At 37.3% G+C, this 18,496-nt stretch overlaps 1 protein-coding gene across 4 annotated transcripts in view; it reads right to left on the minus strand.

Annotated features, from left to right (window-relative positions):
- ATP8A1 (ATPase phospholipid transporting 8A1) overlaps positions 1-18,496 on the minus strand; it is a 216,983-nt gene that overhangs the window by 47,789 nt on the left and 150,698 nt on the right. For all 4 annotated transcript variants that reach the window (XM_036905468.2, XM_036905471.2, XM_036905469.2 and 1 more), the window contains 2 exons: positions 4,157-4,340; positions 3,953-4,063 (listed from right to left, as the gene is read on the minus strand). In XM_036905468.2, coding sequence (XP_036761363.2) covers positions 3,953-4,063; positions 4,157-4,340 — 295 coding nt within the window. The remainder of the gene's footprint in view (positions 1-3,952; positions 4,064-4,156; positions 4,341-18,496) is intronic.

The following is an 18,496-nucleotide window of genomic DNA, read 5'->3' on the forward strand; positions in this document are numbered from 1 at the left end:
AAGGCATTTGATAAAGGCTATGTATTTTATTTATTTATATTTATTTAGGTATCATTAATATACAATCACATGAGCAACATTGTGGCTACTAGATTCCCTCCATTATCAAGTCCCTACAACATACCCCATTACAGTCACTGTCCATCAGCGTAGTAAGATGCTATAGAGTCACTACTTGTCTTCTCTGTGCTGTACTGCCTTCTCTGTGCCCTCCTCCCTCACCCCCACGTTATGTGTGCTAATCTTAATACCCCTTATTCTCCTTCTTTCTCCCTTCCCACCCATCCTCCCCAGTCCCTTTCCCTTTGGTAATTATTAGTCCATTCTGGGTTCTGTGAGTCTGTTGCTATTTTGTTTCTTCAGTTTTTGCTTTATTATGAACATGTTTTTAGAAATTCTGTTCCTGCATTTAAAAAAATTATTCTAATTTCTTTTTTTAAAAGGGAGACATGACCAGAATAAGAACAGAGCCTTCCAAAATAGTACCCTAACCTTCACACAAATATTCTGGCATTCAAGTTCATATATCTGAAAGGAGGAGATCTTTAATAGTGAAGAAGTGCATCAGAAGGCTGATTTCCAGTTAGTCTGAGATTTGTGGTTAAAAGATATATTAGAAACATACCTCAACTAAATAAAACAACACCTTAATCACTAAAAACACATAAAAGTCCCTCTTTTGACTCAATCAAAACCATGGATTGTAAAAAGAAAACATCAGTTCCTCTGGGGAGGTACCTAGATTATTAAAATTCACAGGAAATCCACTATCTCAACACAACATGCTGGGAAAAAGTATCACCTCGTGGACTTTAATCAAAGCTCTGAGAAATTAGAGACACTACGCTGTTTTGGGATCTTATCAGAAAACCTGGATACAACCAATTGTTTGAAAGCAAAGTTCTTATTTTGCTGGGAAGGAATCAGGTGTTTCAGAGAAATAATAATAATAAAACACTCTTTAGAAAGAGCCAGTAATTTCAGTGAACACCTAGAGTTGCTGCTGGGCAGCCACCATAAATAAGTGCTTTATATTGCCACCTGCCAAATCTGTTTATTTGTTTGGCTGTAATTTATGGCAATGGAGTAGCTAGAGATAGTGACATTCCTGGCAATGTATCAATGGAAAAAGTAGTTTCTGCAGATAATCTATAAAACCCATAGTATTCCAGATTATTCCTTTATTAGGGAAGAAACTTCAGACCTGCCTCTGCTGGTATTATTTTCTAAGTTCCACGTCCCAGTAGAGGCGTGGTAGTTAAAGCTTCACAGACATTTTCCTGATGGAGCATTTCTGCATATTAAGCAGCAGCTTACAAATAGTCAATGAGTTCTCTGCTCCCACGCCTGATCAGCACAAAAAACTGAAAGGAGAGATTTGAGACTGGCAGTTGTCCTCACTAGAGAAATTCAATGATGTGTTTTCTGACTATTCATTCACAGTATTGACATGAGCCATTAACATCTGCAGAACTTGTTTTAGCTGGCAAAAGTTGGGTATCTGGGAATTGATTTAAAAGGTCAATTCGTTTCCAAGATAGTTGAATTATATTCAGAATATATTTCCATAAAGTGCTAAAAGAAAAATAACTTTAAAATGAGATTGTCAGTAAAGTTTAGGACTTACTTCCTTTTCAACATGTAAAGAATTTGATCAGTGCTAAATATCTCATGAAGAGGTTTTAAATTCAAAGAAAGCCAAGTGAAATGCAGGGCTAATCAACCACAGATCACGTCAGTCTGAATTTGAAACAGAGCGTGCAGATTTAGTTTCTCATTGGAGTTTTATATATTTTATTTCCCCCATTAGTACATAAGTTTTGGCCACTTCATTATTGATTTTTCAAATAATCTGGATTTTAAAAAGCAGCAAGTTGAGTACTCATTTCATTTTACAAAATTAAATTTTTGTAAGCAGATTTATTGCTGCCCATGGCTTTATAAACTCACGGTGTCTTTAAAAAGTATATGTAAATAAACGGTATAATTGCTATTCTTTCGAATGCCAATGTTGTCAGGTGAGAATAAAATGTAATTAGAAAAGCTAGAACTATAGAGGAGATCGGAAATGAAAAATATTTTAGAAAACAATCACAAATTTACATACACAGCAAAGAATACACATTTTTTGGATCTCATAAATTATTTTGAAAGTGCATTTTTTTTTAAAACACACACTATGCCAGACCAAATTCACCAGTAACGAACCATTTGAGTAAATACATTGATTATTCTGTTTATGTGTTCAAGTACTTGGTTATTTTTCCTAATGGATTGTATCCTGTACATTTTTAGTGACCATTAAACAAAATTGCCTGCATACTTCAGAACTCAGTTGTACAAGTCTGCCTTACATAATAAAAAGAATGTTCAGTCAACACTTTAGAAGACAAGCATTCTGACAGAGGAACAGAGAACAGCTGAACCAAACATACAGCAGTTCCCAATGAATGTGCCAAGATGGTGAATGTGAAATCCACTGATATTTTTGTTTTTGTTTTTAGTGTTACTTCTATGGTGTAAAATATGGAATATCATTTACATACAGCAAATGGTTAGGTTGTGTCTCTTCTGACAGATGTGTGGAAATGGTCAACAGATTAGAGGGCATGGTGGCATAAACCAACATCCGTAAGGGAGCCCGGGCAGATTTATGAGGGTGCAGTCAGGTCCTCTAACAGGAATGGAAGATGGAAGGTTTTCTCAACAAGCTATGGAGAGCCCATCGCTGTGCTCTGTGGGGCTGTAAGAGGAGCAAGAAAATGGCAACACCCAGAGTTTAAATATTATGATATATATATATAAAAGGTAAATAACTAATCACAGCCTGATTAATCATTCAGTTCATTATTTGTCTACCAGGGCTGAACTGTCCAGTGTGGCAGTCGCTGGCCACATGTGGCTCTTGAACACTTGAAATGTAATTAGTCCAAATTGAGATGAGCTGTAAGTACAAAATACATACTAGTTTTGAATATTTGGTATGAAGAATGTAAAATCTCACATCAGTAACTTTTTATAGTGATTACATGTTGAAACAATAGTGAATATACTGAGTTACATCAAATATCATTTTTAAATGATCTAGGGCTTTAATTTTTACTTGTTGCTGATACGGCTTCTAGAAAATGTAAAATTACACATCTGGCTTGCGCTGTATTTCTACTGGCAAGTTCCTGCAGGACAGGAGCCATGTGTGATTTACTTTGTAGCTGCTGAACTAAGCCTGGTGCCTGGCATCTGGCACCTGGTAGGTGCTGCAGAAATGTTTGTAGAGCAAAATACATCCTTTTAGAAGTGATATTCCTGACTGGGGTTAAGTTTTCATTTAAAAAATGATGTTATATATGACACATGAAAAGGAATATAAAAATTCCTTGCTATCCAAATACAGGAACTGAATATTCTGATAATTTGTAGAGAAATTACTACCTGAACTCTTGCTATCTACCAAACTCAGAAGCCAAAACAGAGCTGGATAGCGAGGATATAAGTATCGAAGTTTGAAACATTATAACAACTACAGATGACCAATAGTAGCAAAACTATGTGTATCCTTCCTGATTCTCTACCCCTTAGTTGAACTATCCTGTTTCATGTTTGTCATTCCCTTACTTTCCTTTTTAGATAGTTTTCCATGTGTGCAGCCCTAAACACTGCATTGCTTTCTCTAATATGATTTTGAGCTGTACAAAAAAATAGTTTGTCATCTTTTAAAAACTAAAGATATTACTTCATTAACGATTCTAATCCAACATTTCTTACCAAAGCAATATAACGTTTTTAGCCAGAACTTAAACCTTAATTATTCTCCATGGCCAACAACATTGTTTAGACATTAGAAAAAGTGGGCAAATGAAGGATTAATGAAAACATTGAGAATATTTATTTAAATATATATATATATATATATATGCAAGTGACAAGTATTTTAAACTGAACTGACTATTACCTCGATAATGTAGAGGACTATGTTCTTGTAGAAGCAGTACAAAATGCACTTGGAGACTCTGTTATAGTTCCAGGCACCATGAACCATCAACAAATTCTTCAAATACTTGAACTAAAACAGAAGTAGAAAAAAATCAGTGTTTTCCACTTCACAGTGTCAGCCGACTGAGACCAAACGGTGTGTTTTGCAAAGATGATGCTTTACCTGAGCTATGGAGTAGTCAGAAGAATTAGCTGCCTGAAGGCCTTCATTGCCACTTATGCCGACACCAACGTGTGCAGTCTGTATCATGCTGACATCATTTGCTCCATCACCAATCGCAAGGGTTATGACTTTGACTTGCTTTTTAACCATCTCAACGACTTCAGATTTTTGAAGAGGAGACACCCTTAAATAACAACGAATTATCAGTTATCTTTGTTTTCTGAATAAAGGAATCTTGAGATGTCATTGTCTCTAAGGTTAAATGAAGCAGAAGATCCAAAAGAATGGTTTTATGAAGAACCCGAGTGGAAAAGTCTTGGTTTGCATATGTTTGGTGCTCTGTTCATTGATTGTCACTTCAAGGGAAAAATAAAGTCTTAGGAGCAAACTTCTAGGTGGCTGAAGCGACAATGCCTTGTTAAGCACTGGTTTACTAGTATGTTTATGTTAATTTGTTAAAGAAATAATGTGTGAGTTCAGAAATTCCATTACTTCCTAACAAATCACATCAGAATATCTAATTCTTCACTTCTGAGTGAAAAAGAAGGCCAGAAGGCTGCTGAGTGGTAGTTCAAATACTAAATCTTGAACTGTACCTAGAAAATGAAAGTTTTGAGCCCCTTCAAGCTGATCTTAGATAATGTACTATACCTTTAAACCAACTTAGAACTCCACTTAAATTAACATAGGGAATTGGCTAACCTCTCAGACACCATGGTGAGTCAACTGAAGTAAGTACCATGCGCTTGATTACATAGCTCATGTACACAATTTTCTGCCAAAACTAGTGACTAATGGCCAAGTAGAATCAAGCAACCTTTTATACAAACATGGATTAGGAACAGAGAACACCAGCATCCAGACTAAAATCATATTTGGTATTAACTTTGGATCAACTTATCAGAGTTTTAAAAGCCACTTAAAAAACAAACCCCATGACCATGACAGAAGGGTCCCAAGACAGAATGCATCAGCGTGATTAACTTAAGATATTGATGATTCAAGAGTAAGAAAGAAAAGTGAATCAGTGACCTGGTTCAGGAAATGGTTAAGACAGTACTTCAATATGAAGAAACAACTAACACACACAATGTTAGTGGGCAAGAAAAACAACTCAGCTAAATGCTTGATCAAGGTTAAGTGGAGTAGGTGTCTAATAAATACTTGCTGGAATGCCTGTTAAACCATTTATTACTCTCTTTACAGATAAAGGTCATTACTCTGAAAGACAACATCATGCACATCTTCCTGTTATTTACTTAGGAAAAATTCCTAGCAGTGGATACTCTGCTTAGATATGTGCCTTCTGGAGGCCCTGCCACCCTTCTGAAAGGCATCCAGACTAAAATCATATTTGGTATTAACTTTGGATAATAATAATAATAATAATAATAATAATAATAATAATAATAATAATATTAGCAGGTTGTTATTTCAAGTTTGAGAATCACTGCATCAGATGGTGACTCGTTTGTAGAGTGAACCAGTCTCCTTGTATTCCTAGTGCCGATCCAGAATAGGCACTCAATAAACGGTTGTTATATGGAAGAATTATTTTTGATTCTTTCTTTGAATTTCCTTTCAGAGTCTGGCAACAGTACATAATGACAACTGTGACTGAAGCAAGGGAATGGATGGGTATCAGGCCATTAATATGCTTTTTCACTTGTTTGCCCTCATTTTTCTTTGAAGCAATTTTCATTTTGTTTTCACATTTTATGTAATTTTTCTTAACAGGCTGTTATAAATTGGTAAGCCTGCTGGCTCTAGGCCAACGTTTTAAACATGAACTGTGGCTGACATTTAGTAGATGTCAAAAAGGAATGCTCACCAAAAAACGATCTAAAAAGCAAATGGGAAATGGGCATGGAAAGAGAGAAGTATTTGAAAATGTCAAATTCCCATCACAATTTAACAGGATCACAGTATAAATATACTGTGAAGTTATACCACAGGATCAATGAAAACTTATATATTTTTTTGTAAGCTGAATGGGTAATAAAGGAGAAATCTCTGCATGGTGAGTTAATATTAATATTTAATGAAGCATCAGAAAAGAGCTGGACTAAACCTTGTTTTCTTTCCTTGAGGCTATTACAACCAACCACTGCTTTCTCTACTTGTTAAATTTTCTCTACTGCAATTTTCCATATCCCCAAATCAAAATTGGCTGGGGATTTTCACCAGCTCCATGGGTGTGGTTAACTCAGGTGTTAAAAAAACAGAGTTTGAATCCCCTTGGCAAGAACAATGCCTGTTTCAAAAAAGATGATATGGTGAGAGGCATTCCCCAAATCACACTGCAACTGCTACTATGAGGGGCTCTGCTTCCACAGTCAAGTTAAAGTAGACAATTGGCCTGGAAGAAGATTCAAGAAACAGCGGAGCCTTTGTATCTGATGCATCTGAAAAAATAGTTGGTTGCTAAACAAAGACACCAGATTTAAGTAGGGATTCATAAAGAAAATACACATACTTAAAATATTTAACTCAAAATACAAACATATAGACTTGTGATATAGGGCAAGGAATTTTACACTGCATAGGGGTTTGCTGTTTGAAATTCTGCATATTTTTGTTGCAGAAACCTCACTCATAAGGCCCCACCTATGGGGGGTTTCATTAAGAGAAGACCAGAATGTAATGATGCTCTCTGACTATTTTTTTAAAAATACACTTCAAATTCAACGGCAAATTGTTTAGTAACTCATAAAGTCTTTCTAGGGAATTATACCTGGTTTCCCTAGTACAATTTTGACTAGATTGTAGTTTGATGACTTATGAAACATTTAACTAAATGATGATTCCTTTAGGCACTACTATAGGAATACACAGATTAGGGAACAAGCATTCACTGCTTTCAAGTATGACCAAGCCAACTCAAGGAAGCACAAGGGTAGATGTTGACTTGAGTGTCCTTTCAGCTCTGGGCATGACGAGCTGTGGGCACCGACAGCATGTCTTAGGGGTGGAATGTGGTGGAAACGTGACTCAAGACTTAGAAAGATATTCTGCCGTTTTTACAGCGTTCATTTTAAAAGTTGTTCCTTGATACAGGGAGGTTACACGATAGCAAAACAGACTTATAAAATGCTAAAAGTGAGCATAAAGCTTTTGATATAATTGCTAGTATTTCATAATTTCAGAGGATGTAGAAATCAGCATGGGCTGCAAGAGGCTTTCTTGATGGGCTAGAATTTGGCTTGACCTTGACAAGGAGAGGAGAGCTCATGTCAGGTAAAATAAATAGCATATAATAAACTCCTTTAGCTTCATGTTCAAAACTACCCAGAATATATTCTTTCTAATGTGTTTCCACCTCAGGAAAGGTCATTTACTTCACTCATTAAAGTTTATTTTTACTTTCTTGACTTTTGTACACTTGCTTCTCTATTTGTACAATTTCCAGGATAATCTAGAACAACCTTACCACACAAGTTAATTCTTCCTAATGTCTATCAAAGTGCATGTCCACAGTTAAGAGCACCAAACATCTGAATTTTATAAATGCCAACAATGACCCAATGGAAAATTTGGAAATGTAAGTGTACTGTTTTCTACCCCACATTTTTTTTTTTTACTACCCACTCATGGGCCTGCATCAGGACTTAAATCATTCACCTCTTCTCTTCCACTGTTGGTCTTTCCTCTTTGGAAGAAATCAGATCCTCTATGGAGAAAGACTACACAGCCAGCATGTGCTGTAAAGGTCTGGGTTTCTTCCCTGTGGTTCCACAAACAGAGGTGGCCCTTTGCAATGCATCCTGGTAGTGTACTGAGTGCAGTATGCTTTTCAGGTATTATTTTGGCTGTAGTTTCTGCACGTGCCGTTCATTATTTTTCTTATTTGTTATGTTGTAACTCACACTGCCCTGTGAACATTAGATTGGAGTCCTCGATGTTTTTACCATTTAATCTGGCGAGTATATAGGGTAGTTCATCTTATATGAGCCTCATTTTGTGCTCTTTTAATGGAGTTAGCTAAATGAACCACCTTTTTGAATGGAATATGGATAAAGATTATATGCACATGTATACACACACATAATAAAGAATATTTTAAAGGACTTTTTATAGTTAGCCAAAAGGAGTACAATGATTTATCTTACTGTACTGTGTATTTAGGTTAACAACCTAACAAAAATCTTATACACTAAAGATTATGCAGATAACAAAATATCTCAAAAACTTCTACTGTAAACCTCAAAGTTATTATAAAGTTGCCTTTAAAGGTAAATCTAGAGAAAAATTTAAGAACATGAAGGAATACAGTATTTTCTAATTACCCAGAAGTGCTTTGTATAGTGACCTACTAGAGCTCTTGTATTTACTGAACTTGAGGGCTATTCCTGGTGTCTAGTTAAGAGCTCAGGAAAGTTAGTCGGTCGTGGCGGTGGTGAGGATCTGCCCTACTTTCCTTTGCAACACACTTCCTAAGATTTCTCCTTGTGAATATCAGTCTATTCTGCAATGAGTCATATTCTGACTAATAAAGAAATTGTAAAAAGAGAGAAAAATCTAAAACAAAAATTTAGGAGGTATTAACTGGACTCTTCTTTGAACTAAAATTTGTTAGGCTCAGATTTACAAAGTTTTGAATTGAGAAGGAACTATAATTTGGCCCAAAAATTTTGTATCACACATACCAAAATTATATAAATATTATAACACTTTTAGAAACTCACCATCAATTTCTTACTGGAATGAAAACAGCAGCTGATAGGGCATCATAGAAATGATACTGAGTATATGGCACATAATGAAACATTCAACCACTTCTAGGTAAGAGAGCTGTGTTATTCAAATGGATGATGAGTCACTGCTTTTCTAGCCTTCAAAAGCAACATCTTTTGATAGACTGTGCAGTCAGAGGCATCAAGGGGAGCCTATAAATAGGGATTGAGGCTACAGAAATAAATTGCAGATAGCTTTCTCTCAGGACAAAAAAGGAAGTAACTTTAAAAAGGCTTTCTTTGGCAAAACATTTCTTTTTTGAAGAATTCATGTTATTATAGGTAAACTACTACTGTCTTCAGTTTCAATGGTTCGGGTAATATTTTAAATAGGGACTGATCATATTGATAATATATATTTGAATATGCATGTATGTAAGTGTGCTCACGGGCACCCAAATTACTAGGTGGCTTTTATATCTCATAAAAGGCACCAAAAAGAAAATTCCTTCTAGTAAACCAGAGAACAGTTTGTCCACAATACTACTGTACATTTAAAAATAAAAAATATCTCTAGTTACCTGGAACCTAACACGATACTCTCAGCACAGAGCAGATGTAAAAATGGTCGTAGGACTAAATAAAAAAATAAATGGAAATTCTGTGAGAAAGAGAAATGCAACTCATTATCCCATGATATTAACACCATAACCCTTATTCATTTTTGACTGTTTGCTTAGGAGGCAGTCTGCTTAATCTGTTCTGTATCTAGAGTACAGTAGAATTACATATAGGATATTGGCTTTCTCAGATGATAGGAAAGAAAGGTGAGAATTATTAGGTGGATAAAGAAACACACTTCTTCAAGGGAAAGTGGGTATATTCAGAATGGATTAGAGCCAGATGTCGGGGCCTCTGCATGTCATGATAAGAAAGTTTGAATGTCACAGCTAGCACTAAGCAACAGGATATGTTAAAAGCTTTTAAGCCAAAAAGGGGCATGGTAGCAATGCCTTAAAAATATTAATTTGGATTGCTGAGAAGATATCTACATCTATCTACCTTGTTTGTATAGATATCTGTCCATCTTTACATGTCTGAATTTTACCTAGGATAAGCGCAATAAAAATGAAAAGGAAGGACGTAGGGGTGCGTAGGGGGTTTTGCGTGAAAGTGGGATCAGACATGACCCTGAGGCTTCAAATTTGAGTTACTGGGAACATGATGGTCTAAACATAAATTAAAAAGGCAGAAAGATTTACAGAGGAAGATTATCAGGGACGTTTGAGACACCTGGAAGTCTAGATAGTAGGATATCCTAGTGGAATCATTAAGCATGTTAACTGAAAAGTTAGAACTGATCTTGGAAAAGAATGCAGAGGCAGGGATGTGTATTCTGGAGCCACTCATTCAAGTGTTTAGAGATTTTGTTAGTATGTGATGAAATTTCTATAGAAGACTGTAAGGAGCAGAAAGAAAGTAGGTCTTAGGGCCTTCCTTCTGCCCTTAAGAGTTATTAATTTAAGGACTTTTATTGAGCTACTGTACCACAAGTTGAAATACTAACGGCCTATCTGGCAGTGATCTCTCTATGGACTTTTGCTCCAAGGAAACAGAAGTGGTAGAGGGAGACAGAAATTTCTCCTAGTGGTACAAGACCCAGCCACCTCTGTCTCAGGAGACTAAGGTGCTCCCAAGCATATCTGCTCAAGAAGGCCTAGGGTGCTACCCCTCTAGCTCTGCCCTTTGGTGATCTTGCTCCCAGGGTGGTAAGATCTGTGGTCTCCATCTCTTCCCATTCCTGGTACCGGGCTGGAGTGCACAAGGGCACTGGCTCTCTTTCATCTTCCCATGACTCTGGGCAGGTAAGGAAGGGCGGAGCTGCTTTCAGCTGAAGGAAAATCAGCTTGCCCTTCCTATCTTCCTTCTTGCCTCCTTTTCTGAATTATCTCCTATGTGAATGGGTTTCTCCAAGGAACCTTCTCATGTTAGACATACCTAGTGTACAATGGAACAAGCAGTAGCACAGGCTGTCGACAGAAATTCGAATAAAACTCTGAAGATGCCAGGAGTTAAAGAAGGAGTTCAGTAATTTTCACAATTAAGGATCACAATTAGCAAAAACCTATGAGAAATATTTGGGAAATAGGTGAATGGTATAGAGGTAAAAAGTGGTGTGCCAGGGGTCACAGATGAGCAAACAGGGTGAAAGTTGTTTGGGTATACCGTCACTCAGTGGTGTCCTATGCAAGTGCAGGCTGACCAGTGTGAGTGGGTAAGTAGGGGCTCCCCTAAGAGGAGATCTATGGGGTCTTCTCCCACTGCAACTGCAAACTTAGGTGTAGGCTTAGAGCTTGTGGAAATTCAAAACCTCCAAAAACACATGCTTGACATATGAAACACCCCATTTCCAGGGATAGCCCCAATGCTCTAAAACTAAGAGCCCAGGAAAATTTCCATCTCATACCTTAGAACAGGGAACTGAGAGCTTTCTGGTCAACCTCAGGGCATGAAGCCAGGAAGGAACAGGTACCACACGTATGCTGACAGACCCTTGAACATCATCTTATCCAGGAGATTCCATCAGAAAATCCTCTAACAAGAATGGTGCTTGGTAAAGGAGTTAGGGTAAAAGAGGGATTCATAAGTTCAGATTGAGCCTATCTCCAACTCTTCCTAAGAGGTAAGACTTAGCTTTCACCTTTCTCCCCAAGGGACATTACTACCATTAAGGAAAAATGGAAAAAATGGTCTCAGAGGGAAAAGTTAAGGCAGGAGAAGATCAGGAGGACAAAAGAAATTGTGACAACTTATAAGTAGGCAGAAGTAGAAGAAAACAGATACAACAAGAATTTAAAAGAAGTATGACTGAAAAAAAACCTTGGAAAGGTGTGGGAAGATACTGGAAACATGAAACTGGAACAAACAGCTATACTGAAGAAACAGTTGAAAAGAAGACATATACATATACAAATGTAATTGCTGAAATAAAAAAGCCAATAGTAAACTGAGTAGTAAATATGATAAAGCCTGAAAGTGCTGAGTCTGATACCTGTCCCAAAAGGTATCAGGAAAGTAAATGAAAAATTGTGAGAAAAATGAAAAGAAATGGAGGAATAGAGGAGGCTACATATACATAAGGGGAGTCCAAGAGGAGAATAAAGGGAAAAATGAAAAAGAATGATTAATAGTTTTCCCAAATTAAAGAAAGATGTAATGTTCTTAGATTAAAAGAGCTCATATAATGCTAAAAAGGACTTTAAGAAAAAGGCATTTATCCATAGACACACTTGTTATATTAAGAAAAATTTCTAAAAGTTTTTAGAGAAAAAGTGGATTACTTACCAACAAACAAGATCTAACATTGTATACAAACATGTAACTTCAGTTCTCATCTCTTTTTGGGGGGGCAGGGGAGAAAGACATACTAATACTATAGACAATAAACACAAATATGAATATAAAAACTTTAGAAATAGCTAGACATAGAACAGATCTAGGTTATAAAGCTTTCACACCAGAAGAAAATCTGTTTTAGACAGAGGAAGGTATGGGGAGGGAAAGAAAGAAAAGGCATAATAAATGGAAAACAAAATAAGACCGAAGAAACAAGGACTAATATAGCAATAATTATAATAAATATAAATGGGTTAAATCCATTGATTGAAAGATTCTCAAGTTATATTAAAAAAAATCCAGCAATATGGGGCCTAAAAGAGACACTTTATAATAACAGCTAATCTAACACTTATTTGCTCATTATATCCTAAGCTCCTCACTTGTTTTAACTCATTCAATTATCAGAAGAACTCTATATGAGATAGGTTATTATTACTGCTATTTTACAAAAGGCACAGAAAGATAACATAATTTAAGGTTAAAGAGCAAGTAAATGGTGAGTCCAGGATTTAACCCTAAGCAGGGTGGATTAGGGACAGCATTCTTAACTACTATGTTATATAGGGTTGAACATAAGGGCTTAGGGAAAAAAATGCAAGGCACATGTAAAAGAGAGGAAAGTCAGATTAGTAATTTTAATACCAAAAAGAATTTAGGCCACAGAAAAAGCCATAATGGCCAGAGAAAATATATATGACAGCATTCCTCTCACCAGAAATATTTGATTAGAATATATAAAGAATATTTGATAGTATTTCTAAGAGTAACATAATTTTTAATAATAGCTACCAATGCTTTGAGTACATATATTAATGCATTTATCCTAGATAACTGTATGAGAGCAATTATTTTTAATCTCTGTTTCAAAGATAAAGACAGTGAAACAGGAGAAATTAAGCAATATTCTGCTGAGCTAGAGAGAGGTAGAGCCTGACATTAGATTCTGGCAAGTCCAGCCCCAGAGCCTGAGTATAAGAGCATCACAAGAGGAGGGAAAAGGGTGGACTGTTTAGTGAGTGATATTGGGAGAGTTTGCTCAGTATATAGAAATGAATAACACTGTACCCCTTCTCTTTCATAAGATGCACAAAAATAAGCTTCATATAGGTTAAAGATCTATATGGAAACCAGAAAGCTGTAAAGTGACCATGAGAAAATGTAGGAGGAAATCTTTGTGAGTGAGTAGTTCTTACCATTCAAATCACACAAACTAAAAAGGGAAAAATTGATATAATTTGACTATCTCAAGGTAAGAATGATTTCAATTCAAGGAAGAATACCACAGACAGAATTAAGAAGGGAGCCAGACTAGAAGATATTTGTAATGTCTATACTCCACAAAGAATCAATATCCAGAACATACAAAGAATTCTTGTCCATAAGCAGGAAAAAAAGATGAGCAGAAAGGAGTAGATCTCCTTCTCCTGTATGATGGGCTACTTCTCTTCATGGCATCTGCTACCACTGACTTCATATAATCTGTCTGATATTATAATACATCAGTTGTTACCATTCACACTCACACAGCAATTACTGTCTTTTGAATATTGTTTTCTAATTTTATTGAACAATAGCTACAGTGTGAAGCCAGGGATTTTTCTCCTGTTGTTCACTGCTCTATTTACAGCACTTATAAGGAACGTGGCACATAATGGGTGCTTAAAAAACATTTATTGAATGAATGAATGAATAAGTGAGTGAGTGAACTTCAAAAGCAGAAATCTAAAGAAGCAAACAGTTATATGAAGAGATGTGCAAATTTCCTAGTAATCAGAGAAAGAAAAATCAAAACAAGGTGGCACTTTTCAACCACCAAACTGGCAAAGTTATAAATTCAGGAATGCCAACTGTTGATGTTAAGGTAGGGAAACAAAATTCCCATTCCTAAACATACATCCTAGTAAAGCACCTGCATGGGTACATACAGAGGATGTTCATTTCAGTAGTTTCCGTGGTAGCACAGATTTAGAGACAAACTTTGTAGCCATCACCATAGGAATAGATAAGTAAAATGATGTATATGCATTAGGATAATAGCAGTGGTGAGAAGAAATCAACTTGTTTCACAAATAGCAATATGGATAGATCTCAGAAATATAGAAAAGTAAAAAGGCAAAAAATTTATGCTGGAATATTAAAAATCATCTATCCCTCAATTCCACAGATGTAATAATACATATTTTTATAGGTATACATATCTACAAGTAAAGTATGGCAGATGGGATGGGAACATATTAAATAGTTGCGAATGTTTCCCAGGGTGGAGTGAAGTGAAAGTGGGGATGAAGGGCAAAAACTAAAATAGTATATAAAAATTAAGGAAGAACTTGCTTTAGGTTAAGACCCTAGGATGCTTCCAGCTTAGGGAGAAGGCCAGCCCATCTTCCTCTTGATTCCTTTGCTGAGATTGTCCTTTGGCCCCTTGCTGGCACTCCCCCCTAGGAGAGAAGGAAGGCATTTCGGTGACAGAGCAGGATCTGACGTTTGTGGTCCTGGGCTCCTCATCTGTCTCTTGCTGAGATATGTAATTGTCTACTGACACCTCATTTTAAAACAAATCAGCTTTTGGAAATACCCACATTTTAAGGTTTTTTTCTTGAATCCAAGGGCACGGAGAAATTTAATGGATCCTCCAGAACGGGCAGTTGTCACCACAGAAAGAATGTCAGTCATTTTTGAGTAATCATGGAGAAAGGGAAGCGTATCAGTAGAGGAGAGGTGGGCATATGTCTCAGCTTTCAAGAAAAGAAAAGAGTCCGGATATTATAGACAAGGGAGTTCATGGTGAACGCATCAATATTCCAGGAGAGCTCTGTCAGCACTGACTCCCTCTATCGCTCATTCATGAGCTACAGACACTTCGTAACAGAGCTGGCAGACTACGGCCCAGGAGCCAAATCTGGACAGCGGCCTGTTTTTTATATATAGTGTCACTGAATCACAGCCACACCCATCATTTACATTTTGTCTAGAGCCGCTTTCATGCTACAGTGGCAGAGTTGAGGAGTTGTGACAGACAGTATAGCCCAGAAAGTCTAATATACTTACTATCTAGTTCTTTTCAGAAAAAGTCTACCCACCTTTGCCCTATAGAATATTCCCTTCCTCTTGGAGAATGCTCCTGGAATCACCTCCTCTCTCATACCTCAAATTAAAGCCCATCCTTTTATGTCCATTTCTTGTCTGTCTGCACCACTGGCCACCTGATTTTTGTTTTCCAAGGCCATCTTTCCCCTGGGATGGCAGTTCTCCTTTCTCTGTACTCCATGCCCAACAGCTTTTTCACGGTCCTGGCTGCATCTTACCTAGCCTTGACTCCTGGCCCAAAACGCCATGCCTTTAACTTATCCTGAATGGGGTGTCTCAGACAGGTTTACTGACAGGAAGGTAATCACTAAAAGCCATCCGGGTTCAAGGAGAGCCAGTTAATGACAAAGTAACTTTGCTTTCCTTTCCCACAATTAGGTCAACAGACTGACTGATCAGAGAAACATTGTGGGTTCCCTATATCATGTCCTCAGCAAGTAAGAAAATGAAGGACTTTCATTCTATCACTGTAGAGCTGAAGGAGAGCTTGAGCCATCTACTTGGTGGATTTGTGTTTGACGGAAGCATATATTAGAGTGTTGATTTATAAAAGGCTGTAGGAAGGTCTTTACTGGAAAGCTGCAGAGCTCTGTATTTAAAACTGCTGAACAGAAAAGAATCATCAAGAATTGGAATGTAGTTATAGAAGATACATATGTTCATTCCAAGTTGGCAAGATACAAAAGAGAAAGAAGGATAGTGATGGAAATGAAGACAGCAGTTACCCTTGGGAGCAGGATAAAACTAAAGGCAGCACAAGGGGCTTCAGGAAGCTGGTCATCCCCAGTGGCCTGATACAGGAGGGCATTTACTTTGTGAAAATTCACCGAGCTGCACACTTAGACATTATGTACTATCTGGCACAGGTTAACTATTTTATCAGAATTATATGACCTGCAGTTCTGACTTGGGTGTGCATGCGTGCTGGTGATGGTGATTTATCTAAATTGAGTCACATCTAAAATTATAAAATGTTGAATGACAGTGGAGTTCTACAGTATTTAGATTTCTCTTATATTCTCAGATATTTTCCTGTCAAATATGGTCTTCCCTGGTGGTGTACATCATAACTGGCTACCAGGCTATAATATGGCCTGCCATGTTCCTTTAACACTACTCAGGTAGAATAGCAAATGAGATGGCCAGGGCTCAGGAGCTTATTATAGTATGTTAAAGCCAAATATGGGCATTTTATGAAGTTATAGAATTTATTCAGTATGTCTTCTTTTAGCCATACATATATGAAAGAAATATTCTCTCAGCATATCCAACATTTATTCATATTTTCTTGGAAGCAAATACGGGGTTGACATTCATTAACAGTTTGTAAGTCTTTGCAGAGCCAAACATCTGCTTGGCATCCAAGGGTGTTCACAAACTTTTTCTTTAAGGGAATGTCTGTTGAACATTTATTAGCTTCATTTGTGCTTTATGATTACCCTTTAAGTAGAACATTTAGAGAAATCCTTAAAGTTTAAGACAATCCTGCAAGATTCAAGAAATAGATCTGCCTTGACCCTTTATTTAATGCACTCATGCTATGACAGAAAGTATTCAAAATGTCCCTGTAGACCTCTTCTTGGAGGACCCCTTGATCGGGCTAAGGTGAAAGGTTTTGCCTGGAATGCCACTCCTGAGTGATGACACTCACTGAAGTCAAGTGTTTTTTTAAGCACCACAGGGAAAATGGCCTACAAGGGGGTTAAACTTTGATTAGAGATGTTGCAAGTAGGGAAAAATGCTTACTTCAATTTAACTTCTGCTTTTCAGAAGACATGAGTACATAAATTATGTAGAAGAACAGTGATTACTAGACAGTCTAAAAGCTGGAGGCTCTAGGCCAATTTTCAACCAACTGTCACAGAACATAAGTTTCAAAATATGTTTAAACTAAACTGACAACTACAGAAAAAATGTAAAATTCTTTGAAAGGCTGGGTTATGTGAACTGATGAGGATCTCAGAAACCACACGCTATTTAACACACAGCAATACTTCACTGCAACATTCTCACTCCCTTCTGGAGGGAAGATTAAAGGAGGTGGAACAGATGCTTCCCAAAGTGAAGCTGATCCAAGCAGCCGACAGACCTTTCCCAGCTCAGAGCGGCCTACAGATGTAGGGTTTGTCCAGACCGAAGGGCTAGGAGTGATCCTCTGGCCAGAAGCTCTCAAGCTGGAAGGGGAAAACCTAAGAAGTGTGCCTGTGTGCAAGGGTCTCCCACCTTTCCAAGTCAGAGAAGCTTCACTCTCAGCTGCGTTAGACAGCAGGCCCCCTGGAGGTTCGGAATCACCATGACCTGGCGAGCTCTTCAGTTCGCAGGTCATCAAAACCACAGCCAGGGAGATTCCGTTTGGTATGCAATGTGCCAGACAGGTGATGTTAGAGTAAGAATTTTGTGAAGCCCCCGGTACAACACCCTATACCGATTACACAAGCTGTGGGACCTTATGGCATAAAATACTGGTAACAGAGACGAAGAATTATTTATTTGGTACAGTTGCTTTGCAGAACAATTCTTGAGTTTAGCTGTGGATACAAATCTCTGTGAGTCTTGGAGCAAGCTTTCCTCCCCTTTGTCCAAGGAGTTTCAGGGAGTCGTGAAACTTAAGTGGTGCAATCATTTTTACATGTTTGTATGTGTGTGTGTCTGTGTATATATATAGTGTATATATATATTTTTTGGTGGGTGGTGGAAATGGCCTGTAGCTTTCAGAAGAACCAAATGCTAAGAATCAGTATATGTGAGCAAGGGAATAAAGGCAAGAAGGACCACAGAGGAGCAGTTTGTTTATAACCGGGAAAACTTACCAAAACCTGCCCTAACATCAGATGCACGTTTCCTATTAAGCTACTCAGGTTAAACAGGTAAAATGCTCACAGAGGTTAAAAAACAACAACTGCATGATCTATGAAAGTGCACTACTTGTTAGACTGATAAAAATGGATTTCATTTTACTTCTTGGGTCTTACATACTTAGAAAAAATTATTTGAGGTATAACATGTGACTTTCACTTTGTAAACCAAAACCAGGACTCCAAAGCCCTGAATAATTTTGGGGCAAGGGGATTATTTCTGTCTCTGAATATGTCTTCAGAAATGGTGGTAAGTAAGAGATGTAATGACTTCTGACTGAGAACAACTGTTTCTTTCAAATTCAACTGCGGCCTCTTCAGGGAAA

The sequence above is a fragment of the Manis pentadactyla genome, chromosome 5 (genome assembly GCF_030020395.1).
Source record: "Manis pentadactyla isolate mManPen7 chromosome 5, mManPen7.hap1, whole genome shotgun sequence".
NCBI lineage: Eukaryota > Metazoa > Chordata > Mammalia > Pholidota > Manidae > Manis > Manis pentadactyla.